The sequence below is a fragment of the Schistosoma mansoni genome, chromosome 7 (assembly GCF_000237925.1).
Source record: "Schistosoma mansoni strain Puerto Rico chromosome 7, complete genome".
NCBI lineage: Eukaryota > Metazoa > Platyhelminthes > Trematoda > Strigeidida > Schistosomatidae > Schistosoma > Schistosoma mansoni.
Window position 1 is genome coordinate 3,413,242 of NC_031501.1, and position 24,896 is coordinate 3,438,137.

The 24,896-nt window shown below is 35.1% G+C and overlaps 1 protein-coding gene across 1 annotated transcript in view; it reads right to left on the reverse strand.

Moving 5' to 3' along the window:
• The window catches only part of Smp_127940 (putative sodium bicarbonate cotransporter (nbc2, 3)), a gene marked incomplete at its 3' end in the record, with an annotated part of 101,574 nt that extends 82,042 nt beyond the window's left edge, over positions 1-19,532 (reverse strand). Inside the window, exons 1-6 of the mRNA XM_018798626.1 lie at positions 19,344-19,532; positions 17,009-17,185; positions 15,552-15,696; positions 14,040-14,200; positions 8,587-8,790; positions 2,277-2,428 (exon numbers count right to left, since the gene is read on the reverse strand). Coding sequence (XP_018653549.1) covers positions 2,277-2,428; positions 8,587-8,790; positions 14,040-14,200; positions 15,552-15,696; positions 17,009-17,185; positions 19,344-19,434 — 930 coding nt within the window. The 5' untranslated portion in view covers positions 19,435-19,532. The remainder of the gene's footprint in view (positions 1-2,276; positions 2,429-8,586; positions 8,791-14,039; positions 14,201-15,551; positions 15,697-17,008; positions 17,186-19,343) is intronic.
• Positions 19,533-24,896: the final 5,364 nt, after the last annotated feature.

Sequence of the window (24,896 nt, forward strand, 5' to 3'; positions counted from 1 at the left end):
AGTGACTAAGTTCAAGAGGTACTTCTTGGAGTTCTAGTGAGAAGCAGTGACCAGTGGAGTTCAAACCACGTCAGTTGTGAGATAGGAACTCACTGAAGACAATTGGTGAACGGTCGCTCAATTTCGTAGATCGGTTGAAGTTAGACATAAACACCATTGAATGCCGGCTCAGTGGTCTATCGGTTAAGTGCTCTGGCGCGAGACTGGTAGGTTCTGGGTTCGAATCTCGAGAGGCGAGGTCGTGGATGCGCACTGCTGAAGAGTACCGCAGTAGGACGAAACGGCCGTCCAGTGCTACGAGGTTTTCCTTGATGGTCTAGCTTCAATTGACTAGCTGCATTGAACTATGAAAATACTAAATCTTCACAAAACCCCTTCAGATAACATGTAGTTATTAACAGTATGAGGATTTTGGAGATTTGTTGAGCTTTATTGAAATCATGAATTAATTTAAGTTAGACAACTAATGAGAACCTTGAAGCATTGAACACTCCATTTTATAATAATCTATGAATATATGAATTGAATAAGCCCAACAGTGTATATAATCTACTTACACAAATATTATTTTACAAATCTCATTAGCTAAAATAATCGCAAGATATAAGTGATTGATTAAATGTACAATAGTTATTAATAAGATCAATTAGTAAGTTCCATTTACTTGATCTGAATGGGTTTAATATTACATTAAAGACAATCAACATTATTCTATCTTTTAGTGTGGATTCATTTAATGTATGAAGTAAAGGTATAAATACCATTACAGATCATATTTCACAGCTATAAAGTAATACAGAGTAAATTGCTGAGTAGTATACTCTCGATTTGTTTGGTAAACGGGCATTTCTCCTTTACTACAAGTAAAAAAAGTTTCTTACACTAACCAAGCTTTTTAATTCTTGCTAACACATCAAATCTGATGAAACTTCCAGGATAAATGAAGTAGTTAATGAGCTCAACTGCTTTATTTCTTATCAGTAGTTTAAACGTTGTCGTAGATCAGTCGTGAAACAACACTTTGCATTTAGAGATAGGGAAAAGCATCCCAAACATTCTCCTATTGTTGCTTAGAACGGTCAGAAGATTTTTCATTTTGTTAGTCCTCGTTTGAGCATTCAAATTCGGTAAGCGAACCTCTTGTGAGGAGGAAGCGCATGAAATTACAGCGAACAATTCAAATATTTATCCGTCTCAAATGTAGAATGTACAACATATCACTGAGGTTGGTTTATAATATCAACTGACAACAGCTAAACTAAAAAAAAATATGAACAACGTAACAGAACTAGAAAGGTACTTTGCTATAGCTGGGATGAACCAAGGACCTATTAATCCCACCCACAAATCGATTACATCAGATCAATAAGTTGTGAGAAGTAACTTTAGATTCATCAATCTCAAAAATCACTTTTGTTTACCTCAACAATAGTAATAACAATAATAAATATGTCCAATAATAACTGGTTTTAAGATGGATTCCTGAAATTGCAGTGGAAAGTAGTGACTAGTGAACTTTAACCAAGTTAAAATTGTCACAAAAATATCAACGATAAACTGAATGATTATTACTGTATAAAGTACTCACTTAGTCAAGTTATAAATATACAAACAGTAGTATTCATTCAACTCAGTTATCTAAAGGCATCATGTTGTTGCCAACAGGTTTAAAAGTCATAAAGTTGACTTCCAGCAAGGTACCACATTGCCGTAAAGATAAGTATAATTCCAAGCAAGACCGAATAAGATGTTTAGTGTGCCCTTAAGTGTTACGAAATGTTTTTTATTCTGATAGTCTGTGATGAAAATCGAAAATTAAACTAAACAAACAAAATTTTCCCATAGTCTAAAGCATGTACTGATCTTAGCTAGATCACCATTGATAATCCGGAAATACTGGACGGCCGTTTCGTCTTAGTGTCGGACTCTTCAGGAATGCGCATCCACGAACCCACCACCGAGAACCAGACCCAGGACCTTCATTCTCACGTACAAGCGCCAAACTTCTTGGCCACTGAGCTGGCATACGATGATTTGCATGTTTGACTTCAATCAATTCACAATATTGAGCGAACATCATCTGTTGTCTGTAATGGATAACTCCCTCACACCCGACATGTTTTGACTTCACTGGTCACCGGTCCTCTCTAGCACTACAGGAGTAGAATTTTGAAGCTAGTCACTAGTGACGACAAGATTAATATCAGTAAAAAAAAATATCTATGAATAGACTTTATTTTCATGAAATAGTAATCTATTCATAAAAAATGACTTACTTTCCCTTGTAAACTACCAGACATTACTTCAGATGGTCCAGATGGTTGTGCTTGTGCATGAGCTGTAATATGTGCAGCTGTAGCCGGATCCAATGAATCCATTCCAGTTAATGTAGGCATTTTAGCTAGCGATGTATAAGGTGCTTCTCCAGCTAAATAAAAAATCAAAAAATTATTTTTTAGGTAAAACAGAGACTTCGTACTGTTCATATAAAATAATTTGGAAAAAGTAGAATATAATTAAATAGAGTTTTGAAAAAGTAAACCAATGAATTTCAGTGACCCTATAAATAAGTTGGAATCGATGGTCATGTTTGTCTAATCCTTTACATCTGTTGACTGAATTCTATAGATAAGGTTACAATATGGCCACTAGTTCAAATGACTTGAAGTCATGTTAACCATGTTGAGATGTTACGTGTTTAGGGATATTCATCAGGGAACCCTAATTGACTTAATTTTCGTGGTAGTTGAACATCTCAGGGAAGGGTAGCTGAAATCTTGTGGGGTCTGATGTGTCCAAAGTGATTCTAACACATTGCTTCACAGTCTGAGACATTACTATTGAGACATTATTTAGATTGCAACTGATATCTTGTGGGACAGATATTGACATTAATTGGTCACTGAGTTGTGGCCACTGCTATATTCGTTAAGTTCTTTAGTGTCGATCGGATTTTATTGATAAATTCTATCTATCAGACCCTGAAGTATTGTACCAGCTGTCTCCAGCCATCTAGAATAATCCGCGTTGGTAACAGATTATCTAGAAGAGAAAACACTTAAACTCTAGACCACTGAACCGGCATCAAATGGTTAACATATCACACGATCTTCAGCAACCGTTCATTCTTTTGTCTGAGATGGATAAATGTCTCACATCCGATATGGACTAAACTTCATTGGTCACGGCTTATCACTGAAACTCCAGGAGTTACACATGACTGCGAGGTCGAGGATGATTACTGCCAAGAAGTCCCTCACTAAGCCGAAATGGTCGTCCAGTGCTTCCAGGTTTCCGATGACGGTCTACTTCATATCAGTCCGTCATTTCGACTGCAAAAACACTACAATCTCTACAAATCCTCCATATTAATAACAATCATAAATTGTCATTGAATGAAATCTGTTAATTAATCTAGGGTTCATCAGCTCAATTTGTCACAACATAACACCAACACAATGACATGGAAATATCAAGATAAATGTCACAGCAGTACAGACAGAAACAGTATTAGTGGTAATAGGGAAGCTTAAGTTTAGATAATATCATTCAAGAAGAATGAATTTATTCAATAAAATGTGTAAATATTTTAAGAGAAAGAGTGAATAGATTTGCGCTATTGTGATAGATTCCAAGTCATGTAACCCAATATCTTCGACCGTTAGTTACGATAATCGTCTGTACCGCAAATAATCTTAACTTGACTCTACACAGCTCAATTCAACGATGATGTCATAGACTGATACTATAAATTATTGTCATTTTATTGTCATTATGTCATTTTACGTCATCATTCAAGGCATAATAAACTGTACATTGACATTGATTAGATCCCATCAAATGAATAGACTGTAATAGTGCTTTATTGAACAGACAATTATCTTTATAGTTGCAAGCGTGAGTCAATTGAAGCTAGATCACCAAGGAAAACCTGGAAGCACTGGACGGCCGTTTCGTCCTATTGTGGGACTCCACAAAAACCCTTCTGATTATAATCATATGCCCACTAGTGACTGACTTCGAAAGGTAATTCCTGGAGTTCTAGTGAGAAGCAGTGACTAGTAGAGTTCAAACAACGTCTGTTGTGAGAAAACAAATCACTGAAGACAAGTGGTGAACGGTCGCTCAATTTCGTGGATTGGTTGGAGTTAGACATAAACACCATTGAATGCCGGCTCAGTGGTCTATCGGTTAAGTGCTCTGGCGCGAGACTGGTAGGTTCTGGGTTCGAATCTCGAGAGGCGAGGTCGTGGATGCGCACTGCTGAAGAGTCCCGCAGTAGGACGAAACGGCCGTCCAGTGCTACGAGGTTTTCCTTGATGGTCTGGCTTCAATTGACTCACGCTTTCAACTATGAAAATACTAAATCTGCACAAAACCCCTTCAGACAATTATCTCCCTTTAAAAATAATCTCGAATCGTAAAGACATAAGCTTTTATGATGTACAAAATGTAGTACAATTAAATCTATATTTTCATTTTCAGGAAAATTTATCAGAACATAATTAAAATAGACAAACAAAAGTGGAATTGAACAGTGAAAAAAATTTTCATCTTCCTCCTTTCTACATTTTCCCTTTCCTATGTATATACGTTTATCTATCTATCTATCTATCCATTTACCAATCAATCAAACAAGTTATCCAGTTCATCAAACATCCATAAAAATAACAACAAAACAAAATAAACGAAAAAATCAAGGATAAACAAATTTTCACGCTGTGCACTTTAACGAAGTACAAATAGAAATTAATTTTGACAATAGAATACTAAAGTTATTATTTTTACTTTATTGATTTCACGTCATATATATCTGTAATAGTGAAGAATAGGTAGTTGATTGATAAAAAATGATGATAGATCAGAAGGGGTTTTGTGAAGATTTCAGTATTTTCATAGTTGAAATCATGATTCAATTGAAGCTAAACCACAATGGAAAACTTGGAAGCATTGGACGGCTGTTTCGTCCCATTATGGGACTCCTCAGCAGTGCGCATCCACGATCCCGCAATCGCGAGATTCGAACCCAGGCCCTACCAGTCTCGCGTCAGAGCACTTAACCGATAGACCACTGAGTCGGCATCAAAGGGTGTTAATGTCTAACTTCAACCAATCCACGAAATCTGATGTAGTGATTTAATAGAAATGTTGGATCCGAATCATTAAGGATTCCATGAAAAAACCTACCTTTCTTATAGAGGTGGATTCTTGAAGACGATCATAGCTAAATATTTTGGTACTGTTAAGAAAATGGGGAGTTTTCTCTTCTCTTCAAGGAAATTCCACACACTGTCTTCATGAAGTGTGGGTGTTTCCACAAAAACGAGATTGTGGAAAGTAAATACAAGACGATCCAATCAGGTTGGTAGATACAGAGGATCTCAACCGGGGAGTTGAAAAACCTTTATTCCAAAACACTATTTCACATGACGTATGAATCTACTGTAATCACTACTTACCATAGAGTTGTATTTTCTTACTTTACCCAACTGTTTTATGGACTGGAAGGGGGCCCTTAGAAAACTACCTGCCATAGTTTTGATGTCCAGATGATATCCAACCTCTCAAACAAGTATTGACTTTCTCAAAAAAACTGAATTAATGATGGGACTCATTAGTTCGTACAATACTAATCACCAATTATAAAATTATTACATGAAGTCTATCTGTCTACTTATCTTTTTTCCTATTCTACTACTGTTGGACTGATTTTCTTTGAATTAAAAATGTGAGTTTTCAGGTATAACAATTTTGAATGATTCGCTTATTAAGTTAACCAATGAACTCATCAATCGACTAGTCAGTTATCAATTGGTAATATCTGTTGATTATGATTGTGTATGTGTTAATGGTGTTGATTACTACTAAAGTACAACATCTGATTGGCTTCTTTTTGTTCAACAAAAGAATTTATTTTTTCGCAATCGGACAGACACTTTAATATTATTATAATGGATAGGCGATGGTATCTTCAACATGTTCAATTAAAATGATTATTCAGTAAATTAATGAATCCGTAACAATAATAACAATAGTAGTAGTAGTCATAGTTAAATCAATGGATTTTTCGACTACTGAATTGTAATTTTGGAGCTCGCTGCCAATTAGTTCTATTCCAAACAGTCAATGAAGCTTGAACAACAAAAGAGGAACTGATGTTGTTCACAGTTAAGTAAACAAACCTGAATTACTAAGGAAATGAAAGCCAGGGAACACCAGACACATGTTTCGACACAGTGTAGGACTCTTCAGAAGTTATTATCCACCGTTGGGATTACGAGATGGTTGCTCAATGTCGAAAACTTATTGAAACTAGAATGGTAAACCAATGGATACTGATGCAATGTCATAAAAACCAAGCATTCATCAAGAGACCTGAACGCTCTGGCTTCGATCCCTTACGTGGTCGTAGGTCTGCATCAGAGATGAGTCCTACACTATAACGAAGAATCCGTACAATTTGTCCTGGCTTTCAATGGTTGTTCAAAGTCAGTTCGTGATGGAACGATCCCTCATGCTAATTTAAACGTGGAACTATGTATCGGAATTAAAATACATTAGAAAGGTATTGAGTGTGTTACAAACCACAAGGAGTAAATAATGAAATCTAGTAAGATACAAATCAAACCTATTTTCTATAGTATTTTATTTTTGATTAACAATTATGGCATTCAGCTTTACATCACTATCTATGTTTCATTATTTAGTCGAAAACAATAAGATACAAATGTATGTCAGTTTAAATTGACATTGTTTCCTACTATTATGTATATAAAGGAAGCGTTTAAACAATAGTATTGTTTAATGTTTGTCAAAATCAAATATTTCAAATATATAGATTTTGAAAAAAAGAGGGATAAAATTATTCAGTAGGAATACAAAATGAAGGTTTAAAAGATAGTAAACAATGAATATGTCTATGGCGCTGTAATCAATACCAAGGCATGTAATTATATGGCGGATTTGACCAATAACTGACACTATCACATGAGTTCTAACTACAAAGTTTACATTTCGCAGTATGTCTCAGCCAAACGGTATATAATTTTAGGGACTGGTGGCGAATTCGGATTTACCCTCCATCATTTTCTGTAACTACAGTTTTGTAGTGACGAATATTGCATATGAGTGTAATAGAAGTGGTTTGGTGAGTATGGGCATAACTTATGTCTTATCCACCCCAGTTGACGAACGAATACAGCGTTATCGACCGATTTACTAACTTCGTGTTTGTGTCTGCCACGTCCATTGATTTATATTGTATGAATCTCTTTTATTCAGAAAATGTCATAAGTATATAAAATTGAATAAAGAAATATTATTATTATTATTATGACGGGGAAACTGACTGACGATGAACAGTCCATTACTTGACAAAACAAGTAGTAACAATTGGTATAGAGGTGTGGAGATAGTTCAGTTTTATTGAGAACACCAACCGATTTAAGTTAGGTAAACATTGAAAACCTCTGAAAGCAATGTGCAGCCACTTAGCTCTGGTGTATGGGACTCCTCAGCAGTGTGTATCCACCACACCACAACCAGGAATCTAACAATCTCCACAGCCTCATACTGAAAAATAGCATGTGCTCACTGGTGACTAACTTCCATAAGGAATTTTCTTAGTCCCAGTAGGAAACCTTGACCAGTGGAGCTAAACTGTGTCGGATGTGGGGAAATTACCCACTAAATGCAATGGAAGATCGTCGCGCAATATCATTAGTTGATTGAAGTTAGACTTGTAAACCACTGGATGATGGTTCACTAGTCTAGAAGTTGGGCGTTCGCATGTGACATCGAAGGTCCTACCCTCTATCCCTAGCGTTGGAGTTGTGGTAGGGCACTGTTGAGATCTTATTCTGGGACGGAACGTGTGTCCGGTGCTTCCAAGCTATTAATGGTTATCTAACTTGAATCGGTTCTTGATTTCAATGAAACAGTCTGATGAACAAACAATTCATCCAGGGACGAATTTCGAGATTCCAACAGAATAATTCCGTGAGAAGATAGAATCGATGGCTTGAATGTAAATAATAATAATAATAGGGTATTAAAATTCCTAATTACATGTGAAGAGTAGTCAACATTTTTTCATACTGAATAAATATAAGCTATAAATGTATGCTCTACGAACAAATGGATTTTCTGTTGTTTGTTGATCTACCAATGAATCTGGTCCACAGTTTACATCACAAACCGACTTTAGTTAAAAAACATTGGGACTCAAGAAACACAGGATGGCTGTTTCGTCCTAGTATAGGACTCGTCAACAGTGCGTACACCTATTATCTCATAAGACATCGGAACCAGGACTTCCAAGTCACCCCAAGCAAGTGTCTAACCTCTGACTACGGAGTTGGCATCCAACAGTTAAAAGTTTCGACTTTAGTTAATCAAAAATGAAAAGCGGACGAGTTATTCGGTTGATTTTTGTCCGTTGGTTAAAATATCAATCATGAAAACAAAAACATTTAAAAAATTTAATCTCTATCCCTTAGAACACTTGGACTATAATATTAAGTAACAAATCAACGAATTACAGAAAAAAGTATATCTTTATGAAAAACAATAATTTTGTGACATTACCTTTTTCAACATCTTTTGCTGAGTGTCGTTTACCAATATCTGCTAATGATCGAATCAACGGAAGATTTGTTGCACTACGACCAATAAGTTTCGGTCGAAGTCGTTCATGTAAATGAACATGACGACGTAGTAACACATCGAATAGTAAATCTCTTTGATCTAACGGTAGACGGTCTTCCGATATTAATAAATTTAAAACTAAGTCTATAAAAGATAAACAGAGGTCAGGAGTTTAGAGAAATATGCCAAACAAAACAACAAAAACAACTAGTGAGTATATAACAGAGTTTACATGATTAATTTAGCGAGAGAAAAAACAACATAACACAGTACAAATTGGTGAAGAAAATAAAGGAACTTTGAGCTATAGAAGTATTGTGTATATAAGTAAACAATATTGTATCAAAAATTCAACCACATGACTCGTTTAATAACTAAGTCTTCGAGTCAATCAATTACAAATTCACATGATACATAACATGTAATTTTACGAGTTTCATAAAAGTTTTTTTTGGTAAATTGACTCATCAAAACTTACACAAATTTACGTTACTATACCTTTTTCCACGATCAATTAGATGAAAATCCTGTGTGTGTGTGTATGTATCATTACTTTTCAGAAAATGTTACTTCCTATTCTATTATTATCTAATTATAACTTATTAATCAGTCAGTTATAATTAAACTATCATTGATTAGAATAAGTCTGAGATTATTTATAAACATACCGAGAAGTATTTTCAATTAAAAACCTATAACTCATTTTTGATGTAGGTCGAACAATACTTACTCACTTACGCCTGTTACCCTTCGTGGAGGAGCATAGGCCGCTAACCACCATTTTCCATCCAACCCTGTCCTGGGCAATCCTTTCCAGTTTCTTCCAGTTAACATTCATCCTTTTCATATCTGCTTCTATATCCCGGCGTAATGTGTTCTTTGGCTTTCCACTTTTCCGCTTCCCTTCTGGATTCCAAGTTAGGGATTGCCTCGTAATGCAGTTTGGTAATTTCCTCAATGTATGTCCTATCCACTTCCAGCGTTTTTTCCTAATTTTTTCTTCAGCTAGAAGTTGGTTTGTCCTCTCCCATAAAACGCTGTTGCTGATAGTATCCGGCCATTGAATGTTGAGTATTTTGCGTAAACAACTGTTTATAATTACTAGTACCTTCTTGACAATGGATGTAGTAGTTCTCCACGTTTCAGCTCCGAGGTTAAACAATGTTAGAACGAAACTCAATTTAAGTGATATCCTAACCGATTCCAACAATGTTCAATGGTTTACATAAATTAGAAAACATGATTTATTGAGTGAAAAGCAACGATTGCGTAATAATAAATTGAGTAGTCATAGCATACCATATAGGTAATTGTCTTATGCACATATACCTTTGAAGTCAGTTACTTAGTCAGTCAACTGTACGTACAATCTTTAAAATATAGTATAATTGACCAGATGTGAGATGATTTTCATTTGTAATACAGTATATTTTAGTCTTTTTAAAGCTTTCCATTCATTTTTCTCCCTATAAATGTTGAACAACATTTGTACTGTTATCATTCACACTATTCACATGGCTTTGGATAATAATTTTTTTGGTGATATGCTGTTATTGACCGTTCATATTTTCTTACAGAACCAAGCTTTTGAAATTAAGTTAAGATGCGTTCGATAGTTGAAAGCAGATAGGAAGAAATTCTAGGTTTCGTGCTAGTTGATACATAAGTGTGGTGTACATGTAGTCTTGATGTATGTGATGTTCCCTGTGAGATCCAAACACGCATCACCCAGCTTCATAGTCTGAGACGTCACAACTGAGCTACTATTCAAGTTGGAGCTGACTCTTTATAGGACTGAGATATTTACAGTTGATTGGTCACTGAGTAGTGACTAATATCATGCTTTTCAAGTCCTCTAGTTCTGACTAGATCTTGTCAATCAGGTTACACTATGAATAGAATAAGTTTGAATTCCACATCAAGCATTAATTACCTCAAAATTAAAGGTAAACCTTGATGACTAGTATTAACTAATACAAAACCCAAGTCAATACAGGGTTTCCCACTGACTACTTTTGCAACTGCTTAACATTAAAACCTAATATACACAATATCGATACACGTAGACTAGTGATTATATTGCAATGTATATCCTAATAATAAATTTGTTGGAAGTAAATCACTTCACTATATTCTGTATTTGTTTTCTTTATTTTATAATAGAAAAGACAAACCTATCAAAAAGCCAACGATTTATTTTTAAAACTCTTCTGAACAAAAAGTATTCACGAATGAACATTTAATCCATCACAAAACTGTTGATGCATATTTAAGACTGATGTGATTAATTTCCTAGATTTCCCATATATATGGCTCATCACTATGAGAATTGAAGTAATACTGATATTTATGAATTCAGAGATTGGTCATTTTAAAATGAAAATGACTTATCATTGAATTGTATAGGTTGTTTGAATCTTTTCGTTATTGATGTTAAAGACTGCGATTGATCAACCACTTGTTCTTGGCTTGTGTATATCCTGAGAGGATTCCCTCAATATTATCATCAAGTCACAAGTATTTTTAGGCAGATTTAATTAGTGGCTGGCAATGGAATCCTGGATTCACTTTAAAATTTTATCGAAAAAATTATTTAATCAAACCTATTAACCGGTCAAAAATATAGAATATGAAGACTAGAAGTATTAGGCTGTTATTCAGAATCAATTCCAAACAAATCAGACTATTGATAGCATTGAAATCCAGGATGTGTTTTACACATCCTACTAGAAACTTGTCAGTTAAAAATCGACTTCTCACTAGAACTCCAGGAAATACCTCATGGAGCCAGTCACTAGTGAGCACATGATCGTGGTTGAAGTTAAACATAAACACCATCGGATGCCGGTCGGCTCAGTGGCCTATCGTTCTAGTGCTCTGGCTCGAAACTGTTAGGTCCTGGGTTCGAATCTCGCGAGTGCGGGATCGTGGATGCGCATTGCTGAGGAGTCCCACAATAGAACGAAACGGCCGTCCAGTGCTTCCAGGTTTTCCATGGTGGTTTAGATTCAATTGACTCATGATCTCAACTCTATGAAACGTTATTGTTGTGTAAATTCACTTTATATTATTTGCTTAAGTCTTCCCATTGATGTTTAGGACTACAATTGACCAGTCTCTTATCGGCGTATGTTCATACTAGGCGTATTGCCTCGATATTGCCGGAGTGAACATCAACATCAACAGACAACGAGTCCTAAATAGAACGAAACGCACGTCCTGGATTCCACTACTAGACACTATCCATCTTTGTTATTGTTATATTACTTAAATGTTTTTTTTAATGATGAAGATTGAAATTCAGTCAACTTGGAACAAATTACCTTACTATAAAATGTCGAAATCATAAGACTAATCGAATTGTTTACAAATTAATAAATTTATTTATTAGATTTATGATTTGCATTTTGATCAATGACTCCTGTTTTCATTATTATTATTATGACTGAAATCATAAATGACCTTCTACATAAAAATATGAAAATACATTTTTACAGCATGTGTACCATACATTTTTCAACCTGTCATTATCAAGTACTGTTTTCATATGGATTTAAAGATGATATTCTTATTGAATTAATCCATTAAAAAGTTTTCATTGACTTTGGTTTAAGCCAAATTAGTAAGTAGAAATAAATTGAGACAAATATAAATCAAAACTAATTGTATATTATACAGATACTCTAATTATTGGAAATTTGAAATTATTTGGATTATAATAATTCTATAGAGTTGAGATCATGAGTCAATTGAAGCTAGACCATCATGGAAAACTTGGAAGCACTGGACGGCCATTTCGTTCTATTGTGGGACTCCTCAGCAATGCGCATCCACGATCCCGCACTCGCGAGATTCGAACCCAGGACCTAACAGTTTCGAGCCAGAGCACTAAAACGATAGGCCACTGAGCCGACCGGCATCCGATGGTGTTTATGTTTAACTTCAACCACGATCATGTGCTCACTAGTGACTGGCTCCATGAGGTATTTCCTGGAGTTCTAGTGAGAAGTAGTAACCACTAGAATTCAACCAGGCCTGTTGGGAGATATCAACTCACTGATGACATTGATGAATGGTTACTCAATGTCGTGGATTGGTTGAAGTTAGACATTAACACCGTTGGATATCGGCCGGCTCAGTGGTCTATCGGTTAAGTTCTCTGGCGCGAGACTGGTAGGTTCTGGGTTCGAATCTCGCGAGGTGGGATCGTGGATGCGCATTGCTGAGGAGTCCCACAATAGGACGAAATGGCCGTCCAGTGCTTCCAAGTTTTCCATGGTGGTCTAGCTTCAATTGACTCATGATCTCAACTCTATAAAATTACTAAAAACTCCACAATACCCCTTCTCATAATAATTCACTTATTATTTTCTGTATGGGGATATTTTGGAGATTATAGTATTTTGAAAGTTAAATTCACGAGTAAATCTAAGCTAGACCACTATTGAAAACTTAGGACAAAAGAACTATCCAGTGCTTTCAGATTTTCAATTGTGTCTAGTTTAGATCGATTCATGAACTCAAATGTAAAAATAATTATTATTTTGTCTTAAATCTCAATAAAAGACTATCAATTGATTGATTATTCTTCATGCAGTATCCTACTCTTAATATTACTAGTGTAAAGAAAAAAAATGCTTGTCGAAATTCCGATCGAAAACGACTCATAAAAAAATACATGAGTAGATATGGTCCATTCCGAAGTCAGCCGAATTCATAATAAGGATTTTGAAAAACTACTTCTTGGTTTAGTTTTTTTAGGGAAGATACTGCATGTTCCAATTGAAATAATATTAAAATTAATAAAACAAGCACTTAAAACTACTTGACCTGTAAAATAATTTGATATAGTTCCGTCATGTTATGTGATCGGCTGAGTCTGATACTGATTTGTACACTTCCTGTATGCTGACCCAAACTAGCTGCTTGAATTGATAAAACCAAGTGTGAGTAGGAAGCCTTTATTAGCTAATACGATTCGTAAATATATACATAAACCAATTCCTAAATACATGTCGTTTTTTACCGGGAATTCTAAGGCCGCATTTCCAACCAATAGAGTATATCTTTTTCCTTAGAAAGTGAAACTAAGATTGTAGATACGAACTCCCGAGGAGTACCATACTAAGATCAATCGGCTGTCCAATATTTACAGATTTTCAATGATGGTCTAGCTAGGATCAGTTCGTGATTTAAACTATGAAGATGTAATTAAATTAACTGATACAACAAAAGATTTTTTGAAGTTGTACACATGTTACAGGATAGACCATAATTAGCTAAAGACTTTCTATTCAAGCACATTTAAAACCACCTAAATAAAGAGAACTAGGCTTTCACTTTAAAGTAAAAATATAGGTTAGAAGTAAACTTATATGTATCAATGAGATTACCTGCAATTTGTTCCATGGTATAACTTTCCAGATTCAACATAATTACTCCACTTGCCAGACAACTGCGTAGCTCGAATACAGAGAATAAAGGTAGTGTAGCTACATGAGGTTTAGACCAACGTTCTCCATTTTCTTCAACATCCTCTTCAAATTTAATCCATCTGTAACGAATAAAAGAAGTATGTATATGTAAATGGAAAGCTTGGCTCATACAAAACGATTCAAAAGAGAGACATGCGGCAATCGGAAAATAAAGCTACATTTTAAGTTTCGAATGTGAAAACTCAGTCTTATGAAATTTTGTTTCCTTACTGATTGATATGAGTTTACAAAAATAAAAACTGATAGCAGTAGATAAATAAGAGTTATCCTGTCACTCTATGAGATTTATTAGTAATATTTAATTATCAAGATCAAAACCTTGAATCGTCATGATTGTGTTCTTTATGGCACTGATAAACAAAAATTCAAGTTCATATCACAAGTGGTTAGGAATTTGTAAACTTATTCAATCACTTGATTATGAATTAAATGCATATTAAACAATAATGTTTCACTTATCTCAAGATGGCTCTTTAAAAATGAGAGCGAATACGAATTTTTTTCAAAAAAATGCACTTAAAAATGCTCATGTTTACAATCTTACAATATTTGGATAATGGGAGTAAGGACACTTGCAAAATAATAACTAGAATTACGTATGCCTATTATTGGGGGGGGCAGTCATGGAAACCATATTTCGATAAAACTCCATCAATTCAGAGTTCCAAATAAACGAAAAGTCCTAAAAATGCATTGATCCGTCATAATGTAAACTTTTTAAGAAAAAAAATAAAGGGCAACATAACATTGGCATTTGTTTTGTAATGAATGCGAATCATATAAATAACGTTTAGACACATATTTTTTATGATAAGGTGTTGTGAGGACTATCAAAGTTGAAGCTTTATGTCACAAACTGACAGTAGTCTGATAACCACTGAAAACCAGGACGTACTGGACGACTGATTCACCCTAATATAAGAATGTCCCATAGTGTCTATCCACAATCCAAGCAGTGATCAAACTCAGGAACTCTAAACTTTGCTGACAGCGTTTAACCCTCAGACTATTAAGTTGGTTTTATGATGGTTTACATCCCTAACTTTCGTCAATTCGTGATGATATGTGACCATTTTCGTTTGCCATTTGTGATATTTATCTAACGCTAGATACAATTTAACTCTATGATCATGACTTTTCACTAGAATTTACAGAATTACCCCTCAAAGTAATTTATTAGTAAGTATATGATGGTTGTTATTACAGGGTATTATGGAGATAGTTGAGCTTAGATTTTGATATTACAGGTTGATTTTAGTTAAGCAATCATTAGGAACCAGGAAGTACTAGTTCGTTTTGTAAATGAGTGCTTACGAATTAAAGTTCTGTAAATATGGATCAAATAGGTGTTACGAATAATAATAACAATAACAATAATAGTAATGATAATAATAATAATAGTCGACTGACCTTGCGGCTTCTCGCCATTCGGTTTCACCTGATCCTGATGGGTCATTCCATAGTTCATCTAATTCACAGAATAACTGATGTGTTTGCTCATCATCACCATCACATTCACCAAGTAAAAACATTACATGTTCACTTGGATTTGTAGCTGTAAAGACGGAGGGAAGAGGAAACAAGAAACAATTAGCTGTTACTTACAGTGACATGAATAAACTTTTAGGTATTAGGATAGTATTTCATGCAAATCACATAGCCACTATAAACATATGTTTTTGATTAATAATATTTCATGGATTATCTTTGAAATGTATATGATAAAATATCTGATTATCGGGTTGATATTAGATTTCTGAAGGAATGTAAATAAGAATATTTGGATTTGCTTAAAGTTATTGGTTCGTAGATACTTCAACCTCAAGAATGGTTATAGCTTTTTTGGATGTTCAGTGCAGCGGTCAAACAAGTTATCATTGAATTAGACTAATTATCACTTAGCATCTGAATTATAATATAAAACCCATACACATTTAATATGCTGTTGAAGTTCAGAAGCAAGTTTCAAATAAACTACTGTACAGGAGCCTACCTTTAGATGTACTCTCAGAAGCCGACATACCAGTAAATTACATCGGCCATTTACCAAACCGAATAGTGAAAATCGAATTTGTAAATCATCTTTGTTAGTGTCTGACTATGAAATAGCAGTAGCAACAGCCAAATCACAAATGAACTCCGTACAATCGAACTCATAATAACTTGAGAGCTAATAGTAAATAGCTTGAGCAAATTCTATTAAATACATGATATATCATCACCGGTTTTAGCTGTTATTTAATATAAGGAATTGCATGCCTTCTTACTGAATTGGTTTTGATGATCTTTCAGTAAAAGTATATAGAGCCTTTTGCCCTAGACTTCACTGTACTCACGAATCTATGTTTCGTTTATCTGTGCTAACATCTAACGTGAATCTAAAACTTCCATACGAAATAAATACCCTTTCAAGATTCAAGAACTTTACTCGTCGCAAAAGCTTAAAGCAATATTGTATATGTATTTAAACACAGAAAAGCCGAGCAAGATAAATTGGCGTAGGATTATAACGCGATTATGAATATAAATGTGAAATACAAACATCTACTTAACACTGACAGTTGAATAAAAGTGATTAAATTTTAAAGATAAACGACCGGAAAATAAGTTTAATTAAGAAAAGGCAGGAATTAAAAAATTATGAGTGCAACTGTCCTAATGCGATAGAATACAACCTTATTTTGAAATTATTAAATGTTTCAAGTACAACTTAGCTCATTTTTATCATTAAGTGGGTAAAATACAGAACTCTTGTGTTTGAACTTAGAAAACTATATACACAATCACCAGTTCAATCATAAAACACGTGTATTTGTCATGGTACATTATTCTCGAACATGAACTAATTAAGAACAATCAAAACTTACGAAAGGCCTTTGAACTTTCCTCCCTTGTACTGTTTGTACCGATGCGTTTACGTCGTCGACGATGGCGATGAGCTGAAGGTCCTGATGCAATTCCTTGGGGGAACTGTGACGTGCTGAGCGTAGCTATATCATTGTTTACGGATAATCCAGCTATCATAGACACCTTAGATCGATGATCTAAAACACAAAGAAAGAAAATTAAAGATAAGTCTTTAATTTTGAGAAAAATATTATAGAAAATAAGACAAGATAATCAGGAGAAGATAATCCAAAAAATGTTTCAATGATTTGTAGGAGTAAAATTTCCTGTTACTGAATTTATCTACTACATTTTAATAGTTGCACATTTTCGGTTTGTTTGTGTGACGAAATTGTTTAAAAATATTCCGTAATATTCCCTCAGTTATTAACTTTCTTCGGGAGTCTTCTGGGTTCAGTTTTCTAGTTGTGTGCTATACTAAATATATATATACGTAGTGTGGGACCCTTTCTAATCGCATAATACGTCATGTATGTGTGCTGCAGTTAGACGAAAATATTATTCGTAAATAGGACGTTTACACGACTCAAAAGACCTAGTCATAAATCATAGAATCTACGTTTAAAACGTCTTGCAAACACTAAAATCTCTATGTACTTTGGCATACGTTAAGATTCAGACTAGGGAACAGTGAAAAATCTAAGAGTAGCCAGGTTTAGGAAGTTCATACCGCTTTGAAATAAATATTTATTAACACAAACATAAAAAGGCAAAAATTTGCTAGATAGATTCGGGGGATGAGTACAAATTAATAAGTTAATAATTTGAGAGATATTATCCAAACTGGTTTTAACATTTTAGATACAGTGACCGTTTAAATCAGTGTAAATGGGATAACAGTAATGAGTAAATCACTATTCTACATTTTGAATATCTATATTAACCATTTCTTCACTCATTATTTCTTTACTTTATCTCTCTGCCGCCTTTTTCATACATTTAATTATTGGACATTCCGATAATTCACTTATTTCATAATTTGCCAGTCTCTAGTTATCTTACCCATTTAATAAGTTTGATGAGTCATATATATTTTAAACCTCTGAAATAAGTGATGTGCTCAAATGAACTGATTGAATTTCGGCGACATAAGTATTAAATAAACAGGAAGAAAATCGTGAGTTTACGTGTTATTTAAGCTAGTTTTATTCGGTAAATATTCTTAATTCCATTTTTTGGTCAAAAATGTTAGGAGAGCCGACTGATTCAGTCAGTTATAAGGACATATTTGCATTGTTTTAGGTTGTAACAGTATATTAGCACAGACAAAATTATAAAAACAAATCAAGAGAAACATAGGTAACAGCACTATCAGTGGTAGTAAAAAACACTGGGGAAATAAAATACAGTTCAAGAAAAATGAGTTAACAGAATAAAAAGCACAAGGTAGTCTAAAAACTCCGTATTTAAGGAAAGGGAAGCGGAAATGTATGTGTGAAATCACGAAGTTACTTCGCCAATAGCTTTTAACTTCACATACTGGCCTGATCACTGCAAAATATGCATGACAATCTGTTAGATCCTCGCTCGACTTTAGTGTATTGCATCTAGATAATATGGCACTTATTCAAGATATACCATGGATAGTTTTTGAAATAGCCGATAAAGTTGTGCAACATTTAAAGATCATTAAACGAGTGTTGTGTTATTTTTTTAAATATAAGGTCTATCTTTGATGTATTCAGGTATATAGTCCCAATAAAGCATCAGATTACTACATACCGTCAAAAAGAATGACTGAAAGCATTAATTGCTTAATACCACATGTGAAGCCTTAAGATATTATAAATTGAGTTATTTTCAATGAGACTACTATCACAGTAAGTATTGAGGACGGGGGAAGAACATTACAAAATGGTGCTCATAATCGCATATTTGATTTTGCAAGGAACATATTGAAAAGCGATGACCCGGTATTTTGTAATGAAACTTTAACGTTGTTTTGGTCAAAATATTAGTCTTCAAAGGAGTTTATTAGGATGGTTGGAACTAAAACAATAATTAAGTCGGATGGCGATATCAGACAATATTGTGGCAACTTCGATAAGGTTATATTATGGATAGCTTTTTCCAAGGATTAAATTGTTACGATCACATCCAGCAGTAAAGCATAGACGACGAACTCTGTAACTATCATTAAGGGATGGCAAAATAGATTAAGTGTACTATATAAGATGTTGCCAACTAAGTACGGATATTTACTAAAAAACAATGGAATAACAGAATTAAGGTGCTCCACTCTAACCTCATATGACAGGTGAAACATGAGAGAAGGCAATGTTACCATAATCATACCTTCGATTTCATCTTGAGAAGGTTCACCGATATTATACTTTACTTTAGAGTCAAGAATTGGCTCATCACCCAAGTTTCCAGGCTCAGACATGAGACTTCGAGAATGAATTATGCCAGCATGCGATCACTTTGAGCGCTTATAAACTGGAAGAACCATAGACTTCTCACTGACAAAAACGCGCACTAACTGCTTAAACTGAACCAATCACTATCAGGATGACCTCCGATCTGAATAGCTATTTGCTGTTCGAAGGTCCTTGAAAAAGTTACAAAGACAATGTAGTTTCATAAAACAAAATACATGTACTTGAAAATATATAATCTTTATGTAGATGGACAACCTTGATACTATTTGTGAACAATTCAGCTGTCATTCCTCGCAATGATACAACACAAAACAGGGACGTCTATCAATACTTTTCCGATGTTCATATATGTGTATTTATCAAGAAACGATTTCATATCCATCAACATCAAGCAAGCCATAAATGTACTGAAGGAGTTTTATGAAAGTGTACTCGACGGGGTTCTTGCACTATCTGTGGAACGCAATGGTAGGTAATTTCCATTATTCTTAAAACTGTTCAACCTATCTATGAACTATGTAGCCTATCCGTCCATATGGAAACATTGCTTATCTCCCCTAGATTTCAAAACGAGATCACGTGGCAATATTGCTAACTATAGAATAATTAACTAGACATTCACGCTGTCAAGCACCATGGAAAAATAATCCGAAACAGTTATTATCATTTTTACTTCCGGCTTGTCTGATTAGTCCATCTCAAAATGAGTATATGAATGAACGCCAATGCTCCAAAATGCACTTAGAATGTTCTAATCGAATTACCCATAGAAAAGATGGCAATCAGTCATCAACAATTCCGTACTTAGATTTAATAAGACTTTCGACAGTGCCTCCTGGAAACTTCTTTCAAAACTTTCTTCATTTGACATAGGGAATCCTTTTTTATCATGGCTGAAATCTGTTTTAGCAGAGCATAGTCAAGTCGTTGGCTTCGGACTTTGCTACTGTAAACATATGAATGTAACCAGTGCAGTTATACAAAGGAGTGTGAATGACTCGTTACTCTTTCTCCTTTTGGTCAATGACGTATGCTCACTCCTTTAACAATGTAAACCTTTCCTTTTTGCCGATTACCTAAAAGTGGTTTATTCATTCTCGTCTCAGCAGTAACCCAAAAATACACATATACGAGTTAAACTAATGGATTGTGTCTTGGGATCTTTCTCCGAATGTTCAGAAAAGGGGATTTGTTTACATTGGCCACAAATTTAACCTAAATATGGCTATACGAAAATGAACACTGAAACCTCTCAACTGTGTTTGTGGCTTGAATTTGAGATACAGCAACAGTTTGAACTTCCGATCACATTGCTTCTCGAGTATCCAAAGCAAGAAAGCTCACTGAAATCATAATAATAAAGTACAATAACGTAGAATTGGGATTATTACAATATAAGAAACATATCTTAACCATTATTGAATATGTTATTCTGGTTTACAGTAGTTGTAGGCATAATGACGAAAATCGATGAAGATTTACCAAAGCTGTTCTGGGGTATTCCGACAACTAGGATTAGCATTAAAGATGTCTACAATTGAAGTTAGAGCCTCTCTAGACCAGGTGCATTGAATCAAACTTTGTCTTAACATAGTGGATTATAAATGGAATTTCTTACTCTTCGGCATCCACCCCTTCATACTCTATTGTATTATTTCCCAAATTACACAATATCGAGAATATCCAATCGATTATGAGAACCTGCACAAGATTGCGTCAGAATTTCTTCGTCCTTTACAACACCATTATGAATAACCCTATAAAGTAGTGAAGAAGCAAGTAAACTATTCCACAATCAAAAAGAATAGAAAACAAGAGACAGTTTCAATTGACAATATAAGAGTTACCAGAAGTATACATCCCCGGAAAGCCGTACTAGCTGAAAGTATAAAGTAGGGGTTTATATTAGGCAAATTATACAGCTAGGTTTGTTATTTTTCTTATGAAATATACCTTGCTCTAAACAACAATACTAATTCTTCAAATAGGCCAGAATACTAAAGTCCAGTGCTTTTGCATAAAGGTTGTTTCCATGAATTAAATTCTTTGGTTTCGCTTTTTATATTTTCAGTACAGTTCTTGGTTTCCAGCATTGCGGCCTATGCTCCTCCACGAGGGGTAACAAGCGTAGGTAAGTAAATAAGTATACGGCAGTCTGGCTACTCGACTACGCGAGTTCAAGCCAGTTTGAGAGCTATGCGTGGATATGTGTATCATATAATCTAAGTGACTGCATTCACTCCAGGGTCATATGGTTACTGGAATCAGCAGCTGTCATATATCATTTAGGAGACTGGTTGATTTGAATATGAAGATATAAAACTTAAAACGCAGAAAATCTAAGAGTTTATCGTCCATACAAACTAATAAACTATCAATTTAGTACGTATTCCATACAGTGTAAGGAAACTCAAAAGCAAGAATAACAGGGAGACGAAGGTGGTTAGAAGGAAAACGGAAACACACTGATGGGATGCAACAATAATAACTTTAAATAAGTTGCAAAACGTCTATCAGGAAAAGCCGATTCAAATGGTAGATTATAATCCAAGAGCGTGTACGTGTTTGTCAAGTTTCCGCTTAAAGCTAGCTACTATTGAGGATTTCCTCAATAGAACTAGAGGAACATTCCAAATAAGGCAAACTGGTGATGGGAAAACATGAAAGCATCCCTAGGTTTTTGCTCTTTGATGTTCATAGTTCAAGCTGACCTTGACCAATGCACACACGGTTATTATACGGTGAAAGCCCAATGCCTATGTGCAACAAACGTGGTGCTGAAAAGTGAAAGAGGAAGAAAGAGAAGAAGCGAAACAGATGACATGAATAATGAACAACGTTTGATAGTTCCCGGTGGATCAAATAAGGATAATCAGAAGGTAGAGCACAAACCATTTACTATCACCAGAATAAGCAATCGCTAGAGAAACTAAGAATAGATAACATAAATAAAATGTGGTGTACGGTGAAGTGTTCCAATTATTAATAGATGAAGAGAGAGGTGAAAAAAATATTAAGGAGTGAATGTTTCACTTCCTGACTCCATATGACTAAACGATACTTATGTTAAATAGGTTTATATCCTACTTGCTTCGTATATACTGTAGCCGTCTGTTGCCCTTCTAGAGTTACTGCCGACTCCAAGTCCGGGTAAGGAAAGGAGGTTAGGAATGAGGTCAGTAATCCTATCTCATATAAACACAACCTTTCTAAAATAGACTCTTACAATAATAATCAGTTTAAACCACTTAAAATCCGCCCTGGCAGTTGAGGGATCCTCATTCATAGGAATTTGACGCCTCTTGACGACAGTCGAGATTTTCCGGAAGCCGTGTGACCCATGCTCCTTCTAACAGCCAGGGCAACAATAATGTAGGTAAATTGAATTTCTGGAAAATGTGGGAGACTGGAAGGACCAGTCAAATATCTATGGAAACGCGGAGATGCAACTTGCTATTGAAACACGTTGAACCCGAATTGGACAGAAAAGATTGGCCTCAGGAGGGATTTTTGTGGCCCAGGATACGACTTCGAGTAGATCGTCTGAGTAATTGTTGTTGAATAACTGCTGTAGAAGTACGCATCCTGACTATTATCGCATACTATTATCGACTTTATCCGTGTTAGTGAATAATGGAATTAAAATAAGCCAAATACGAGAATGGATTCTGAATATGTATATTTCATGCACTCATTATTGATTTGAACAGTCAGTCAAGGAGACGAAACAAAGAGGGGAGAACGAAGTAGATTGGAGAAGGTAAGTGAACTATCTCGATTTAATCAATCGTTAGTCAATATTTATAGTCACACAAAAAGAAGATACAGGCATATAATGAGAAGGATAAGATAAACATACACATACGCTAATATAAAAGCAGTCAGGATTGATAAGTGGATAATTAACAAGGTCAAAACGTGACTCAAGAAGAATGGATAACCTGGCCTGTCCAGAAGCTAGAATAGGTCATGTGGCTTGATATGGTAACTTACACTACAACATGCTGCTTTACTCTGGCCATCAAGAGGAAAATGCTTCACACACTCAGGGACTTGCTCTGATGTGGCCCGAAGAAGCACGAAACGCACTTAGAGGATGCAAATCTCATGGGTCCAAAATAATCTAAACGTCCTTCAAAACAAATAAGGAAAAGGTCATGATCAATGTCATCCAGTGTTTTGCATCCACCAGTGATATAAATGAAGACGATAGAAACAGAACAAATGTTCAATACATACTTCCTTCGAGATACTAGCAAACTCAACCAATAAAAGATAACTCACAACAATAGGTTCCACGCTTTCTAGATCTACTGAAAGAAGAAAATACCATGAAGGACAGAGAGAGTCAATGCATAAGATGGACACAGCAACAAACATGCAAGTGAAGAGGAGCATTAGAGCTGACAAGCAAAAATACGCGGAATAGGCAACAGCAACAACGCAAAAACCTGCACTACTATTAGAACCAGGAAACGTTTTCAGCAGAGTGTTAATGAATCTGGTGGATGACTCAGTAGACACAAAATTCCAGATCAGCAGACCTGGTTCCATCAAGACAGGTCGAGCACTGGACAAATTGTAACACTGCCAACCAGTATCAGAATCAAAATTTACAGTACGAACGTCAAGACAGCTCAAACTTGGCGAACTAATACAACTATTGTCAAAAAGGTACAAGTATTTCTAAACAATTGTATACACAAGATACTGAATGTCCGTAGAGCGGTTACCATCAACAACAGCGTGTATTGGTATTGGTCATAACCACACTATTCTCGAAGCTGAAGATGAGATAACTGGAAAAATAGATATTCAAACTTAACATGAAGCGAAAGCCAGCAATGGTGAACGCGGAAACATTCATTCGAGAATCCATTGGATGGCATGGCTCAGCCCTGCATGCATGGTCGTTCTCATGTAACTTATTTCTTTTATTCACATTAAAAATATTGTTCTATTTCCAGCGTAAATGTGTCCTGCAGAAACGCCAAACATTGCATTACTGATTGTTACGATACGAGTCAGAATAGATAACGATGTGACCTCCATGTAAGATCTTATATATCAAGTTTTCACATCATGCCAAAGATGCAATTTTGGGAATAGGTTTACTATGATATCAGTACTAATAATGAACTAGGCCATAATTCTGCAAGACTACTGTGGGAGAAAATATATCAGCCACCAAGTGAAGAGGAAATTAGGAAGAGATGTTGGAAGTGGATAGGACAATACATTGAAGAAATCACCAAACTACATCATTAGGCAAAAGCTAACTGATAATCCTGAAGGGGAAAAGAAAGGGAGAGGACCGATGAACACACTGTGTCGGTAATCGGGAACAGACTCTTTTTGGTTGACATAGTATTCAATCTGAAAGAATCTTAACATCCCTGAAGATCTGTTTTTATCTGATCACATTGAAGAGAGTTAGGACCTCAATTACGTCTACTGGTGCGTTGAA